Source organism: Pieris brassicae, chromosome 4 (genome assembly GCF_905147105.1).
Source record: "Pieris brassicae chromosome 4, ilPieBrab1.1, whole genome shotgun sequence".
In the NCBI taxonomy this organism is placed as follows: domain Eukaryota; kingdom Metazoa; phylum Arthropoda; class Insecta; order Lepidoptera; family Pieridae; genus Pieris; species Pieris brassicae.
The window spans coordinates 2,982,944-3,002,082 of NC_059668.1; the positions used below are offsets into that span (position 1 = coordinate 2,982,944).

A 19,139-nucleotide genomic window follows, 5' to 3' on the forward strand; every position below is an offset into this window, starting at 1 on the left:
CATTTCAAGGATCGTCATGCTCGCTTAGCGTCAAACTCGTGAACGAGTGCTACTTGTGGTGACTGGTCGGACTTGAATTCGTGTATGTGGTGATGTTAGTTATTTCGACTATGTATTTGCGTGTTGTTCCCACAAGAATGTAAGTGCGTGCTCCTATTTTACCATGCCTACTGCTGATGGAGGACCAATCTTTGTTTTTTGTTTTATAATATTAATTAACTAAGAATTACTTAACAATGTCATCTGGAACATGGTGTAATGGTTGCAGCTCCTTACAAACATTTTGTAAAACAAAAATCTTGGCGATTAAAAAGACTGGGTGAGTGAGTTTATGGCCAGTTCTTCTCGTCCGTTCTACGCCCTTGATTTAAGAACTTACAGTACATGTAAAATTAGAACCATTTTATATGTATTTCTTTATTGACGTTCATAAGTGTATGTAACATAAATGAATAATTTAAATAATGCATTTGAATATGTAATTTGATAATTATATTTGACCTACAAGATTTTACTAGAATAATTTTACAGTCCTAGGCGTGCGTGTTGTAGTGGTATTTGGCGCCAATCGTCTTTCGGGCAAGACATTTGTGACACATTTATTTTGGTATGCTGAATTCTACTAGCGGAAAATACTCAAAAAGCTTTATTATTAGGTTTATATAAATAATGCGCCTATTTCGTGTTAATGCCGAATAATACAATTGAATTATTGATTATATTTACAAGATACGTCGTACGTACATTGTCTTATACGTTTTATCTTTGGTATGTATTTATATTTTCCAAATTTTTATTTCTTCTTTCTATTCTTTTCTTTCTTTCATATTGAGTATAAAATCGAATTTAGTGGCAAAGTTGGTTGGTATAGTGCGTGCTATCACTAAACATTGCTAGGTGTTAACGTGTACATCGATTAATTCGTGGCCTTTAAGTTCATTAATAAAAAAACATTTCACGCCGCTGTGAATATTGGGATATCGATAATGTTATGATGCAGAGATTAAAAATAGAATTCAGCAGATTGAAAATACAGTTTCTTTTGAATGTGCCTTTGTTGAACTTCATAATTAGGTACTTAGGTATAATATTTTTCATAGCCACATTCATTTGAAATTTTGTGTTTTATAAGCTTTAGAGGCCACAGTAATTATATCGTGGAGCTTTTTGTTGTTGAATCTGGTTAGCGCGTGTCGAGTGAAGACTCAAGACATTGCGCGGGTGTCAGTCCTCCACACTACACGCCAGTTGTTACGTAAATCTTTACAGCCGCGGTTAAAAGTCGAAGTGTTTTAACATCAAATACTCAATGTCAAAGAAAATTATTTATTTTATTTCGTATTAACAGTGTCTGTTGTTCTTTAACATTAAAATGATCACCAGAAAACTTTGTTTTTTATTTTTGGCGGCTATTGTTTCTCTAACTGGTAAGTACTGGCTGGTTGTTAATTTTTTTTTTTAATACTAATTTACTATATTACGTATGTAACTCAAATCGATATCCGTTACATCAGTTTTATTTAAATGTATAGTAGGTACTTTACCATAGACAATATATAATTACTTATTAATTGTCTATATATTACATAATTTCTGTGCTACTTTGTTTTTTTTAAAGATACTATTTTCTCTGGATGAGTCCCCTTATTAGCGATAGAGCTGCTAGTAGCATTTAGCAATTTATGTCAGTAAATTGTTATTTTCTTAATACGGTAAATAAATAAGTTACGATATTAACAAAACAAAGTAAAAAAAATCGTCGAATGTAATTAAAATAATTCGTTATATGATAAAATTCAATTTAAAATAACATGCGTTAAAATCTTTTGTCACTATTTTCTAAATTGTCAAACACAATAAAATATTTTTATATAAGGATTACGATGTACAAATAATAAAGGTCTGTCAAAGTTAGGTGCAGCTAACGAGGCTTCAAGCTGAAACTATAAGTTACAGTAGTCGAAGTATAGTTGGTCGAAGTTGATCGTATCAATATGAATAAATACTCATGTACTTCTGTTTTAAACAACATAAACTTTAACTGTGTCAATCAATAAATAGCATTCGTATTTTATACATATTACATTATAGAGTAAATAATATTAATTTTTAATTTCCTAGCTATAAACCAGATCTTTATAGATTTAGTTTCTAAAAGCTGGTTTAGTATAAGCTAGCATTAATATCTATAACAACAACCCACTAGTAAAGATTACATTTCTTGTAGGATGCTCTGAAGATGGTATTAGAAGGAAACGCGTGCGTGCAGACAGTGCTGCCGTAAGAGAGCCGGCTCAAGCCTTAGATGCTCCCGAGCCAGAAGTCAAAACCGCCTCGGCACCTAGTTCCTTTCTCAGCCCCTCAGTTAAAGAGTACCTTGAACTTGGAATGGCTATACCTGGTAAGTCGTTCGACAAGTATGAGTTAAGGTCGCCTAGATTTTTATTTTTCATGTAAATCCCTTATCAAGTTTACACCGGATACCTAAACCGTTAAGGACCACGTAAATTGATAATTTTATAACCGTGAACGAGTTTTATAGATTATATTACTTCCTGGTTCACATTAAGACAGTCTAACATTTAGAATATTGATATTTTCCATTAAATTGATGACCTCGTCTAATTTATTGATACAGGATTTATAAACATTTATGAATGCAGACATGGAAATGATTATTAAATCTTCTCTGCGTGAAAAAACATCTTCAAAGATATTTTGAATACATTTTACATTATTTTACGTAATCAATTTGAAATATAATTTTAATGGTACTATAACATATGGTTTAGGTGAGATAGTTGTGCCACATCCGCAGTCGTTCGGTCCGTGATATAATGTTATATGAATTTCTTCATTTATTAATTTTTTTTTAAACGTTTTCAGTCGAAAATAGTTCCTGATATTATCTCGTTCTTAGTAAACTGTTTAGATTTATTTAGGTGGATTAATATTAGAAAATTACACCCCTCTTAACCAGAGGAATGACAGGTTAATGACCGAGGGTTTCTTTAACCATTACTCTTGGGGGTTCTTAGTCGATCCGAACTTCCACGATTTGTAATTCATAATTAAGGGGTTTGTTTGGTAGGGATATCATTATAGCGAGTTCCCTGCGCAAAAATGCATTTTCTGCATTAAAAAACGATAATAATTACAGATAGCAATCTTATTTGTTTAAGCCGAATAATACAATTGAATTATTGATTATATTTACAAGTTACGTCGTACGTACATTATCTTATACGTTTTATCTTGGATAAAAGTAGTTTCTAACAACAGCTCGAAGTATGAATAGTAAAATGTTAAAGAAACTCATGTACTCTACATGTACATTAGCCTACTTTAAGAAATTACCACATACGTGGTATCTTAAGCGGTGATATAATTAGCATCATAACTGAATCACGTTTAAGGATTGCGACCTTACCATAGTTAAAGGCGCATCTCGATTTATATGACCTTCGCTTACGAGCGACAGGGATTTGTCATAGACAATTGTTGTTTGACAAGAAAATAGGAAATTCATATTTTTTGATTACTAGAGTTAATTATACCATCAGGAACCTTACAACGTTGAGTATTGATCAATATTAGGTATATTGTACTACACGAACGTATTTTCTTACAATTTGTTCAGTAAACACGAATTCTTCAAACGATGTTATGTTCAATTTTCTTTCCTGACTTCCGCTTGGTTCCAGATACGCCTACGAATTTCTTTGTACGTAAACTATGTAATTCTAAGCATAGTTTAAGCTAAGGACACGGATGGAAGTTATTTTTATGAAATGTTTACTGAATATCTTCCTAGTATCCAGTTAACAATTAATACAAACCATGAAGATGGTAGGTATAAAATATGCATAATGTCTTTGTATCAGTTTCCAATTTCAGTACCATCGCATACAATTGAAATAGAATGAAAATACAAAAATTTTGGTCTTATAAATACGATCAATCTATTGATAATGCAAAAACGTTTTTAATCTTCCGTTAACCTACTTATAACCTTATCAATGCGAACCTTTGACTTTGCATCGCCGTACCTGCCTCAGGCGGTATAACCTTTACACTGTTTGCACATAGAATATATTATTTGTATCCACCGCACCCACGAATTTGCAGCCTTGAGCTAGGTATCTTGGCTGAAGCTTAATTGAGCTTACAATCTTGCCCGATCTACAACGATTGTAATTTAATAGTACGCTATGTCAGTGTCACTAAGCACATGTTGCAACCATTTGTACTTGAGTCCTAATATTGCTGGGCTGTCGTACTTCCAAGTGCTTTTGTCTTTGCATTACAAACAACGTCACTAAGAAAACCTGATTTTGTTATCAAAGCATATCGAGTTCTTCAATATTTTATATCCAATTTTAAAGAGACAAATCTTGGTTTAACTTAAATAAAAGTTGAATAATGAGTTGCGTTTCTAAACTTTGATTTATTAGTTGCATCAACAAAATCTGTTTTTTTAATTGTTATTGTTCACAAAACTACTTAGCATATATGCCATTTAATGTTAATATAAACTAACTGACATATTACCTTTTACATTTTTGTTACCACTAAAAAAACAAAATCACCAAATATTCGTCTGCAGTGCCGGAATAAGCCAGCGCGGGGCCTGTAGCAAATTCTATCAAAGGGCTCTTGGTTTGCTTTAGGTTTATAGTATTGTCTTTTATTAATATAGCTTTTACACATTAAAAGAAACCACTTTTTTACCGGATTGAAGCTATAGTATGTTGCTTTAGGTTCTCAAGTTAAAGGGACTTAAATAAATCAAAACCGTTACAAATATTTTTTTCTCGCATTTATTATCGGCAAATTTAGATATAGGCAAAGTAACACTTTCAATATAGCCTTCTTTAATCAAATCATGATCTATATTCAACAAAATGAGATGATTAAAACGTTCTTATAAAAAAATAAAAATCTGGCCGCTTAAAAGGTAGATGTGGTATAGATGTTAGTCAAAATGTCGATTATAATTAAACATAAGTTTGTAAAATATCTACTAATTTTTAGAATTTAACTTGACTAAATCGAGTTTTAGATTTTTTTTGTGGAAGTGATGTTTTATTACTGTTACCGGTACGTTGGAGCGCGGGGCCCCCAAATTTGCGGGGCCCGTAGCATTTGCTACATGGCTAATCTGTCACTGAGGGTCTGGGGGACTACACAATGATCATATACCCACAACAAATCATAAGTGACGCGCCATGGAACCGAATTATGTTCAAAATATTTGCATATAGGTAGAACTATACATAAACGTAGGGTGATTGTTGGCAATAAACATTTAGTTCACGTTATGGGCGCTACTGTGGCGTATATTTCAAAGAATATTAACCAGTAATGTTGCAAAACTATTTCAAGTTCATTGGAGAATTGCACATCTTGCGTTCAGTAACATAGGCTTGCGTGCTGAAATTAAGAAATCTGTTTATTGGCGAGTAATAGATAAATGTTTATCAATGGCTATGTGTGTGCGTGATAAAATTAACTTAAATAATTAGTAAGGTAGGAATTATAATCTAAATGCTACAACTCACGAAAATGATTCGTTATCTACTGAAAGAAGGGAATTTTTCCCGATTGAATCTAGATAGTCGAGTTATTCAAAATTTACTGTCTTCATAAATCCGCGTTTTAAGAGTTCAAACGATGCCCAAAGTTCATTCATATAGGGTATGGAAAATTTATGTAAAATTATGTTAAGTATGAAATGTTAAAAAAATGATCTAAAGCTAAGTAATACGCAATTAATGGTCATATCTAACAAAAAATGTACCCTCAAATATTGTTATATCAACAAATTTTATTTGTCGAATTTTTGGGACGGATGTGTTTTTTTTTAGAAAAATACATATTCAATATTTTATTAGCCCATTTTCTGCATTTTTATTTATATAATTTAAATTATGTTAGTCTTAAGTAAACTGCCGTGACATTCTGACTGCACTCGGGGTCACAATGACGACGCCAATGACTAATTAGTCATCGTGTGTTATCGATGAGTAAAGATTTATTTAAGTCTAGATCGAATAACAAAAATAACAGGTACAAAAATAGTTCACGGCTCTGTAAACTCGTAATAACCGCTAATAAACATATGTTCGTAATTTGAATTTGGAATACTAAAATTGGTACATGCAGGGTCGCTACAATCCTCTACCTTCATATTGTAGGTTTTTGGGACTAAGAAGTAAATTTCGTCATCATGTTTTCCTTCACCGTACGAGTTAATTAAATGAAAACGTGGAACGTGGATGTGCAACGTAAGGTGACACTGCTGTAAATATGTAAGATTTTGTTAAGATATATTTGTGAAAAACTGTCTTCTGAGACTGAGTCTTCGTTCTTTAATATTTACCGTATGCTTAAAACGTATAAAGTATAGGTACGTCTCATACTAGTATTGTTAAAGGTACTTAAATAAGTGTTTGCGTATGTTATCAAACTTTAGCTTAAACGTGAAGCGTTAGATATTAAATAATGCGACGTTGCCGAACTGACCAGCAGTACGACATTCTGTTAATGGGTTGCATAAATAACACCCCTTTAATTTGTTAATATTCCATTTTTAAATTTGAAGTAGTATTTCTTGTTAGGCATTACTTAGGGCAATGTTTCTTATTCATATTCGTATGTTTATACTAACAAAATTCTCACTTTTATATTTAAATTTTTTAATTTTATAGACTTGACACCTACGTCAAGTCTATAAAATACATTATTAAATGATTTTTCCAAGTTCCGTAGGCGTGAGAAGATGATATTTCATTATCGGAATCTGCAATTGACTCATACGCTCAACACGATTAGTTTTTTGTTATTAAAGAAGATTTATATTAAAATGAGTAAGATATTATAAGTTTTAATTCGAAATGAGGTTAGGTTTTAGAAGTTTCATAAATATTGTAAAAACAATTTGTTTTTGAAACATTTGGTTAATACAACAGATTGTAGGACAGTATATAATATAGGACTAGCAATTCAAGGTTTAGTTTTCGACGGAAAGTACGTCAATTATTAACGCTTTAGTTCAAGCGCGAAAGATATTTTCCAATTACATTTAGTCCAGAGTTACAATATTGTCCTTCAGAGCGATAACGCAGGATTATTCCTTATATATTTATATTAGGATTAGATTTCTATTCTGTCACTATAAGTAGCTAATGTTACTGAACAAATTATCATTATATTAAATTGTTAATGTATATGGCGCGAAGTTCACATATTTACCGATAGAACTCGCTATCCTTACGGAATACGCACTGCGATTTTCCTTTGTTTTTTATTTCTATTAACAAGGTCACTAACCTTGTAACTATTTAGCGCGCCTATCCTAACTATTTCCTATGTAATTTGCCGGAAACGAAGTGACTCAAAACCATTCCGGGGCTATAGACATATTTATATTTGTGTTATTCTCCTGCCTTATGTTATAAAGTTTCCCTGGCAATGGCAAATATTTCATTTAGAGAACAGTATTAAAAGCACAGAATAGATAAATATGAGAAGTCTATTGTGGGCACCGCAAACATAAAGAAAAACTGTATCTTTAAACGAAGACTCTATAGATTTTAATCTGTGGTACAAAAATGACTCTAGTACCAAATCAATAAATGCAGCGAATTTTATCTAAATCACGGAAACAATACATTAAAAATGTCTATCGAATACGTGAATTGATTCTTTCGTAATCAAGTATTACATAACGATTACTCGTATCGTGTTTTTGTAAGATGACAATGTGATCTAACAGCTACATATGTAAGACGTATTGTCTTATTTTTACTTAAATTAGTGATGAGATAATATCGTTATGATAATATTAACTAATGCTTAACCATTTGGGGCCTGGGATAGACGACTTTGAAGAGGTTTAAGTGATAGAAATCAAATATTTATTCATTAACCAATTATTATCCTTTATCTTTTACTAAATTACAATATACTTCTAGAATAAATATACATGTATACAGTATCTTGTATCATATTTAATATATGTTGTAAATAACAGAATATTTATTTCATATCATAACGCGCTATGAAACCGATAAACTTATGCATCAAGAAATACAGATTTTAAATTATGAATGCAAATGAAAATTTAAATTTAATATGAAACATAAAGCTGTCCAAAGCTCTGCCTCGTCTTAAAAACATTCGTGATACATTAATGATTCCACTTATATTTGAAGGGCTTATACTCAATATTTATGTAACTAATTAAAAAGCATGACTATATAATTCTACTTAACACGTATAAAAGTAAGCCTATTGTATAAAGATTCAATTAAATTAACAAAAGGATTTTATATTATTATTCTGTAAAGGAACATCTTTGCATTCGTTTGCATCATAGTTTACATACCTAGGTGCCTAGTTGCGACACAAACTTTAACTATTATCTATATTATATTATTAAATGGCTCTGTGAATCAGTTATTCATGTGCTTGGTAATATTTCAAGAAGGTACAAAACGCTTTGGTAGGTAATTTAGATTGAACATAGACTATTTTTTAAATCTTTTTAACATGCAGTGTACATTATTTATATCTATGTCGTATCGTTTTCAATAGAAGCGCAAAAGTATGTTTGTCTGTACTCAATCAGTGGCGGATTTACCAAAGCCTACGCTTCATTTAATTTTTTTATTGAAGCCCTAGGGCGACAGATTTGGGGAGTAAATTTTTGCTACCTCATAGAAATCAAATAGATTGTGACGTTTTTTGATGTTTCACATATAGAATGCAACAAATTTTGCCGATGACTTTCACCTCTCATTTGTCATTGTAAATTTGCTGTAGCAACTTCCATATTCTAGACCAGTAATTCTTCTCCTCCGCTCATACTTTGGATAACTGAAAAGAACGAAATTGCAGAAAATATATTTCTCTCTTCCCTCTATCAACATGTACATGTGAGTTCTACTACTGGTTATAGCCTGCGAGCTGGATGATTAATGTATAGTTTTGTTATCAAAAATAAAAGATTTTGCGTGCAATTGCAACGGAATTGTTGGATAATAAAAATAATCTAAGACAATTGTAGAACTTCACAGCCTCTACCTTGAAAATTTGTAAATCCGCCACTGAACTCAATCAAGATTCTATTTATATATGATAGAAATTGCCATGTACTTAAATATTCTATTGTAAAAGATAGCCTTAAATTAGATACCTTAAATTTTAAGAATGTTTCCTGTATAATCCGGTCTAGCTGGTTGAAGATGGCTCACCTGTTATTGGTTTGAAAACACGTTTCTGCCATAATCTTTAAATACTTGATGCCAAGTTAGGTTGGGTTAGGAAGAAAAGATTCGGATATTGGGTTTTAAGTGATATTCTAAATTTTTATTCGTTCCGTAATAATTTACTATATATATTATAAATATAAACATGTATGATGGACATTTTTCTGTTTCTGTTAGATTAATTATTATTTTGTAAGGATGAGATTAGCCATCTCTGTCAAACGTTAATAAAGTATACGTTTAAAACACACACATAGATGTTGTCAATGTTTAAAAAGTTGAAAATAAAAAAATTCCGATAAACGATTTGAGATCATTCAGAAGCCGGTCCTTCGATGTCCTTGTCTCTGCGCTAAAACCCATATCAAGCAATAAAATATTACATGTTTTATTTGTTAAATTTATTACACAAAAACAATATAATAATACTAAAAAATACAATTACTATAAATAACACTATATTATGTATATTTTCAAAACTAAAAGTTACCTTTCCTTATAATTACGGAAACTTGCATTCTCGAAAAACAGTGTTTATAAAAGAATATTTCGTAATACATAGCTCGCGCAGTAAGTGAGAGATTATGCAATGGTTAAACATGGACATGACAAGGTTATTGACGTGATGTAAAATGCAGGTTTATGTTGTTTCTGTTTCCTTCATAAAAAAACTTGAAAATTTTCATCAAATAACAGGATATAGTACAAATTGTTCACTGATATAAGTACTATGTATGTATGTATCACATTTTTTGAGTATGAAACGGCTTTAAGCGTCATCCCTTGCAATACTGTCGACTTAAAACCTCCTTCGGGCTTTCTATTGATTAAAAAACCTTCAATTTTTAAATTCGTACAACAAATCAGTCTATTTCATTGTCAATGTGAATAATTTAATATGAATTACGATGCCATCTCAAATTATTACATAAACGTGTCGGAGATGACCTTGTTGCTAACCTTAGCGTTTGTATTGTTGGGTGATTTTTATTATACTTTTGTCAATCTATTATAGAAGATATATTATTCTCACGAAATTATATGGTAGATGTTAATGATTTGTTATTTAAAATAATAGAATAGGTAAGTGTTATACTGTTTATAAAAATCAGTCCAATTGCACCGTTCAGACTTTAGAACTCAGCTGACTGTTTTTATCTTAGCGTACCTTAGCATTTGACCGAAAGAGACGAAAGAGTACGTTAGTTAGAGTGAGTAGGAGTTACGAATAAGGGGTCTTTTAAAATCTTCGGAAAATGCCTCTAATCTTAAAACAAATATGTTCATCACAATTATAGTTCATTATCTTCATATACAAAACAATAGACTTATATCCTTCAAGTAAATTAGGTAAATATAACAGCATTGTTGCAACACTTTTAATTAAAATCGCCAATTGTTTTACACAATATAGTACGTTGCGACATTTATATTTTATTGATTGTATATCAATAGAAAGGAGAGGATACCAGTAATAGTAATGTTGCGAAAATTATTTTGCCACAAGACGATTTCGTATTTGCATCATGATACATATAGTACGAGCTGATAAAAATAATTGAATTGTAATTTAGCCACAGTCTTGTATGATTATAGACCATGACAAATTTTCTGTTATATTTTTTTATCAAGGTCCATTTTTAAATAAGAATTACCTTTACGAAAGCAAAACTTTATACATTAGTTCAAATACAAATAGTGGCTAATATTGCTTGCGTAACGCCTACCATTTAGGTAGGTCTTTTCCGCCCATAGGTTAAAAGTTACGAGAACTTTCTTCTATTATGCATTACTAAGGGTTTAAAGTATTATAAATATCTTGTATGTTATATACTTAACTATAATGTTGATACTCAGAACAAACGCAGGCTGCAATTTCCAAGTACTAGACTATCTAAAGTTAGTAATTCTTTTTTTGGGAAAAGGGATACTTTTCTTTAATAAAATTCCAGAGGCTCTTTTATCTCTGCCATTTAATAAATTTAAGAAATATATTAAAGAAAAGCTGTGTAAAAAGGCTTACCTTAAAAGTTAACGTTTATCTATTTGATAAATGATCCTGGGACTAGTGCTAGACAGGCTACTAATTAATTAAGTTGTTTGCCATGTTGTATGATGTTTTGCTATTTTAAAAGAGTACCGAGACTTTTTTATGTCGGTTTTTTCTCTCGGCCTACATCCTCTGTCTTCTTTGCCGATGAGTAGGGATGTTTGCGATTCCAATTACGTGGAATCTTATATTCCATAATAAACATATTTTATTTTATATTAATATTGACCCGTTGTTAGAAAATGTTAGACCGTAAAGACAAAAGTTATTGAGGACTAGTAGTAGTCGGGTGAACTCAGTTTCCGCACTTAGACGCACATTTGTTCCGTTTTGGCTAATTAAACCAGCCTAGATCCTTCCAGAAGCTCAGAAGTTTCCGCCCTATCACACTTCTCCGAGTAATTCTTCTCGTTCGGAAGCCTCAGCCACGCATATCAGGACTACGTGGGTGACTCCTCTGCGTATTGGAGAATATTAAACTCATTATCAATTTTAATACAGTTTCTATTTAACTTTATTCGAATATTTTATATCTTCCAAATTTTGTACCGTGTCGTTTGATTTTTAAAATTTAGATTCACATGTAGTCAAAATCAATAAAATATGATTATTTAATCATACTGTAGACTTTTTTTCGTCATTTATACTTCTTCTAAGCCTGTCTAAGATGTTGTAAAACCTTTTGTTTGAAACACTGTGGTTCGGGTGCACCTAACATTTAAGCGGTCAGTCAAGTGAAAGTAGCTCCGAATGAACTTTCCATATCATCACAGAGATTTGCTGGCCTATTAAGTTCTTAGAATTACAAGTAAACTTTAAGATAACGTAATTATTTGTTAAGTGCTCAAAGTATTATTATTAATGCCAATAAAACTTTAATAAACCCAAATAAATTGAGTACGTATGAAATAAATAGTATATAAAAAATACGACCGATGTTTTTTAAATAATGTATTCTCAAATAATATCTATACTAAACGTAAGTATTTTTACAATAACGGGATAAAATTATATGATTTGATAAATAATTTACGTTAGTATATTTTGCCAGATCTACAATTTGAAGTATAAACAAGATTGTGGTGAACACCAAGTGACTCATAGTAAAGACATCAACGTGCTATAGGTCTACGAATAAAGTTGAGCTTCGAGAATTTGATAATAAAAATCGAATGATGGATAAATTGAGCCTGTTTCTAGTATAATTGATTATATGAAGACTAATCCAGTACGATTAAATTGATTTTTTTAACTTGTAGAACCTATAGGATATTTGTTATTGATTTTGAATTAAGAATTATTTAAAGAATAGGAACATATAATGCACAACTACAGTTTGTCTACGTATACTTGTGCTTCAAAACTTCAAACCTTTAAATACATAATTTCTTTTTCTATACTTTTAGTAAAAAATCTATAACCAAATACAGATACTATATCTTTGCTCTTTATATAAGCTCAATATAATATGCAAAGTCTTTATAACTTGGTCAAATGTTTCAGGAAAGCCGGGAATTGATTATCCGTTGCTCGGCGCAGTGCCGTATACAAACTTCTATTGTGATGAACAAGCCTACCCCGGATTCTTTGCTGATATGGATACACGGTGCCAAGGTGGGTTTAATAAAAAGGTTTTATCGGTAAATCAACTTCTTAATTATACGTGAAATCTTATATATTGTATTAGTTGTTCTTGTCCTTATAAGGCATGTGGTAGATTCTTTTCTTAGTGGGCGGTGAGTTGTATGTATCGTGTGAAACAATTAATCAATACCTATTATTTATTATTTATATTATATATAATACCTTTTATTGTAAAACGTAGAGTAAAGTTAGTACCGTGTTTGTAACCATGGTTACCATGTCTCCTATGTAAAGGTTTATAATAAAGCCCAATGTGAACTTATAACAGTTCATAAAAGTGATATTATGACTATATGATTTTGACGTTTGAAATAATGTTATTATATTGTTACTAATCAAAATAACTTCCATAAAACTAAAACTCCATACAATGCGTAACGAAAGACTGTGAGAATAATTTTCAGTTGACCTTGACATTTCTTAATAGTTAAGTTAGATTACGTTCGGAACCGAATCAAAACGGTAACGCCTATACGTAACATGATTAATTACGTTTTTAGTAATTGCTAATGGGTTTTGTATATGGCCTCGTAGTAGCAAAGTTATAACGTGAAAGGAACTTATTTATGAAAAAATATTGTATTATTTATATTTAGAATTTGTTTGTGTTATTAAGTGTTGTATTTATATTTAGAAGGGATTTTATTGGAGCTATTTACGGTTTTCAAATTATTTATGAAAATAGCTAAAATAGAATAAGTATGACTAAGCAACAATTATTACAATCCAATCGTCATAAGATATTAAAAATTGAAATATCTTAAAATTGTTCAGCTTGCCAGCCAGTTGACTTTAAAATGTATTTAAATTTATATGTATTAAATGTAAGGAGTATTTATATAGTATATGTAGCGTATGTATGAGCAAACTACACTAGATAACTATATATATGAGAGGGTGAAATTTAAGAACCTAGGGTTGTCTATGGATCCCTAAGCCACATAACACATAAATAGTGAATATTTAAATAAGTACGGGATGTCTGCTCTAAGAGTTCTAGGGTAACAGACGGAACCCTACGGGTAGGATTAAAGGTTCAATAATCCCTCCAGATTATATCAAAGTTATCGGGCAGGCTCACCACGATAATTAAGGTATTGAAGTAATCTTCGCCACTATGAGAGCAATTGAGACATAAATAAGAAATATTCAAATTTGATTTCTTGCTATAAAACATTATCGTAAATACTTCTTATACCTATTCACACATGGATAATATTATTCTTCTGAGCTGTTAATGTATCTTCAGCTGTTAAAATTGCGCGTGCGCCGTGTCAGCCTTGGTCAATGTTCAAATAAAATCTGAACAAATAATTGTTAAATAGCAAACTTGATGTTAATGTAGGAGAAAATTTAACGCGTTCTTTAGCTAGCTAGTTTTTGTATATTCTTAGTATTTTAACGAGCAATCATATACATTATGAACTATATTACCTAAAATCGAATGGTTGGATATTATTTATGGTTCAAACTCAAACATTTTAATTTCTGTTAAACGAATGGCTAAAGATATGCTATATTATATAAGGCCCTGGACGCCTGCCCCGCCTTTTATACTGTTCTTGAAATGTGATTAGGAGGTTTAGGCGTATTTATTATGGTTTCATATAAATTGACAATGACTATTGTAAAAGAGGTCGCAAAATCTCACCAAATACTCAAAATTGCGACTACACGCGGAAGCTAGTAGTATTCATTGTATGAGGGGTTCAATCGTAATAAATGGATTTTAATTTTGACCTCGTTCGTACTAATAATATGATGCTTAAAGGTCATCTAATTATATTTAGTAAAAAATACAATAGTTGCATGTCGTGATATCCTGGTTGTCATCATTTTAGAAGTTTATAAAACCTATTAATAGATTTTTTGTATCTAAGCTTTGTCTGCATGTTATATATAAAATTAAAATTGATAATCTTCGTCTAACTACTTACCAATTGTCCTATGTTGATATTTCTTCTTCATAGGTGAACCTTCAAAAGGCTGATCGTCTACTTGCCTATTAAGAACAATAAATTATCACAGAACACATACATCGGACGCCCAGACCTAAAAAGGATGTTGATATATTACACTAGTTGTAAATATTTGGGTCGGAGGTATTTGATGTCCTTACGAAGTTCATAACCGTACTAAATATAGAAAATAAAAAATAAATCGATGGCTACAACCTTTTTAGGTCCGAGCCTCACATTTTCATGATCATTTATCAACCAAATAGTTGATCAACCTCGTGTGTCTGACACACGCCGTCGACTTTTATGGTCTAGTTTGGTTTTGGGCAAGCCGGTTTCCTGACGATGTTTTCGCTTACCGTTCGAGCGAATGTTAAATACGCACATACTCGGGGATCAAACCTACGACCTCAGGGATGAGAGTCGCACGCTGAAGCCACTGAGCCAACACCATAGGCATATAGAAAGATCTATTGCTGCTCCCTGAACATACGACCAGGAGTGTGAGTCGTACGCTTATCCACAAGACTTAAAAAGGGTCATAAATATTACTGATCAAATGTAAGAGAAGAAGCATCAACGAACTCGAAAAAATATACTTATAATTTACTAAGATATATATACTAGACAGAGTTACTAAATCTTATGGAGTATTTACCACATTAATTAGTAACAATTATAATGTAGGTTAAATTCCATAAAACCACGTAAAATTACTTTTACAAACATTTTCCTATTAGTCAACAGAAATACTTAAATGAGAACATTTATGTTTATATTATATCGCAAAAAATCAATAATATTTTATATCGTTAAAAACGATTTAGTTAATTAGACTTCCTGTTTGAGATGTTGTCGATTGGATTTTTGATATTCGTGAAATTTGCCATGATAATTCCTCAAGGTTATTACAACATTTAGTTTATTAACATCTTAAACCTTTATGTTGAATATCCGAGACGATGACTTGACTTTGATACGTTCGAATACGAACTAAATATTATATGTTTTGTAACAAATCTTTAGTAATTACTGATATTTACTTATTTTTCGGATTAGCAATAAGTAATTAAACAATTCAATTTACAAATTGATGATTCAGTTCATTTAACGCCGAAAAAAATAGTTTTTTCATTATTATTTTCATTTCATTTATATTTTCCATTATTTACTTCTTTCCTATTATTAACGTCAATTCGAGTTGTAAGTAACATTTTTTGTATCTCATCCGATTTCAGTTTGAAAGTGATTAATGGGAGACCTGTATATTTTAGCATCCAGTTATCTATACAACTCTAGACGTTCTTGGTAGTACTTTTATTGAGCGAGATAAAAAGAATCTTGTTACTTAGTAACTTAGACCTATAATTCAATCGGTTGAAAACCACTAACGTTGCAGAGATTTTCAACTAAGATTAAAACCAAAGATATAGTCCCAATAGCCATCGACAGGCCTGTATTTATTTAATTTATTTGAAAGATGGACCCTAGTTCTCTACGAAATACCCATAGTTTATTTACTGTATTTTTTTTTTGATATTTAAAATGCATAATTTATATTCACAGCGTGGCACTATTGCGATATAGATGGGCGGCAGGCATCCTTCCTCTGCCCTAACGGGACGGTGTTTTCGCAAGGTGTCGCATCTTGTGATTGGTGGTTCAACGTGAGATGTGCCCTCTCGCCAGCTCTGTACCCTCTCAATGCCCGACTCTACAGACGCAGGAAAAAGCAAAGAAAACCTAAACCGCACAGAGTGATCGACAAGAAGCTTATTGACGAAATATTTTTATAAATCTAGTCATAGTTCGTTTAGTTGTAAAAAATTCAATAGAATTAAACTGGTGTTTTAATTTTAAAAAAACCTTTACGATGCAGATACTTATAAGGTCTGTTAAAAAATAATCATTTAATCGATTGTGATCTCGATACGAAACTTAGGATTTTGCTTTGTGGTGGTGAATTCATGCATGTATTTGTATAAGAAAAACCTAATAAAATCGCCTTCTTGTATTTGCATAGCTCTGGAAGGTGAGAATATATCGATAGCATCGCTGTGTTCGTCTGTGATTTGAATGGATGAAATAAAATAACATATCATGTCGCGTATCGACTAGAAATGCTGTTGACCAATGACAATCGAACGTTCGCTCTTCAAATTCAAACTCCTTTGAGGCCCTTGCCGGGACCCATACTAACAAATCCTCATAGCTAAATCGTCCTTATTATAAAAACGCATTAAGGTTAGTATAACTTTGTTACCATTCATTTAGTCAATCATATAGTCATCATAACATCGCAATCAAGATAAAAAGTGCGGTAATTTAATCCACGTTTCATAAGGTTAAATAAGTTTTGTAACACTGTTTTATCTAAAGTACTGGTCAGTTTTTTTTATCAACTATGAAGAAGTTCAATATTACGTTGCGAAGGAATATTAAGTTTTCCTAAAATGTAACTCCGAGTTGCAAGTTATACCTGTAGCAATCGCAATAGGCGTTTACAGAGAAACAAGTCCTTAAAAGAAAACCAATATCACGAATGGCCTAATATAATGGCGTATTCATTTCATAGACAATCCCAACTATCATAATACTTACCAAAAAAAACCTAGCGAGCAAAAAAGAACCTAAATAGAGCAATTCTTCATTAAATTTTATCAATGTTCCACGTTCAAATACACAACCTTGATAAAGTACCTAATGGTGTGAAGGACAAAATTTGAAGTAGAGCTTTCATTTAGCGCTTAGGTAACCTGGCAATGAAGAAGTAACAAATAAGGTGTTTTCTGGTGCAGGTGTGAATATCGTTTCATAATAGTAAACGTAAACAATTTTTGAATTAGTTCAACGCAAAGTGTTATAAAATATTTTTGTTAAATGTAAGAAAAATAGAAATTGTGCGGGTAAAGTTCATAACCCTGGACAATTAATAGACTAATTATGTGCTTTATTTAACAATGCTTATCAGTTTAGTGGGGATACTAACGAAAGTAAACGGAAAACACTTATGTGCTTGTCAAGTAGAAATGCCGGTAATACGCCAAAAATCAAACTAACCTCTATAGCCATAATTAACATCTTTACATAAGCAACTTGACTCAAAAAGCAATTGATATCATAAAGATCAGATTTAAAACATTCCGATTTAATGTTAAATAAGTTATTTCATCTGTCTGTCAAGAAATAGACAAGTTTTACACTTTAATTCAATAAATCATTACTTAAATTTGTCCTACGTCGTAAAATTATTTATACAGATGTAATACAAAAAGTACTTCAACTTATACTGTATAAAATCTATAGTCTATATCTATAGTCAAGCGATTCTATATTATTTTATATATTGATCGCTAAGACGACCCACAATCACATTGCCATAATTTTATGTAAGGTGCAATCCATCAACAGATAAAGAAATTCCAATCCCAGTGTTGTGGCGGCAATTGTTTTATGGTTTTTACTTTGTTACCATAGCTTACGCAATTGCTACCTAAAATGCACTGTCTTAGACATATATTTGATTTGTAAGCATTAAGTTACATACTTCGAATTGTTTTATAAAAAATAATATATATGACATATACGGTGAATATTGTGTGACTCCGAGTTTGGTCTTGAAGTCATTGTAAACCCAAAATATTCCGAAGCGTCAGGGAAAAAAATGGTAATACGAAATTTTAATGGCTTTTACTAAACAGCTTTATAGGCAATATTGACTAGGGTTATATATAATATTCAGCTTTGTAATCTTCGGATTTGATATATAAAATAAAAAGAGGCTCCTTTTTAGGTCTCGACCTCAGATTTCTCTTTATGTTTTGTGATTTCTGTGAATCATTTGCTTTTTCTAACAGGCAAGTAGGTTATTAGCCTTTTATAGATGACACACCGTCGACTTTTTAGGTCTAAGATACGCCGGTTTCCTAACGATACTTTAATTATCCATGTTAAATGCGCACGTACCAAAAAGTCTAGTGCACAGCCGAGTTTCGAATCTATGACCTCGGAGATAAGATTAAGACGCTGAACTCATTAGGCCAACACTGCTCTATTTGCTCTATTTAAATATTTAGGGTACATTCGCATCAGTCCTTCCTTTTTGTACTCACTTTTTTAATTTCCATTTACTGTTCACAATCTGTTTTCTAAAGAATTAAGTAATAATTTTTACGTTTTCTCAGCTTATGAATGAATATACTTGTTGTGTTTTCC

The 19,139-nt window shown here is 31.4% G+C and overlaps 1 protein-coding gene across 1 annotated transcript; it reads left to right on the plus strand.

Moving 5' to 3' along the window:
• The first annotated feature begins 1,191 nt into the window (after positions 1-1,191).
• LOC123708824 lies at positions 1,192-16,760 on the plus strand. The gene is made up of 4 exons (XM_045659737.1): positions 1,192-1,427; positions 2,228-2,401; positions 12,826-12,936; positions 16,491-16,760. The coding sequence occupies exons 1-4, from the start codon at positions 1,373-1,375 to the stop codon at positions 16,718-16,720; spliced, it is 570 nt and encodes a 189-aa protein (XP_045515693.1). The 5' UTR covers positions 1,192-1,372; the 3' UTR covers positions 16,721-16,760.
• The last annotated feature ends 2,379 nt before the right edge of the window (positions 16,761-19,139 follow it).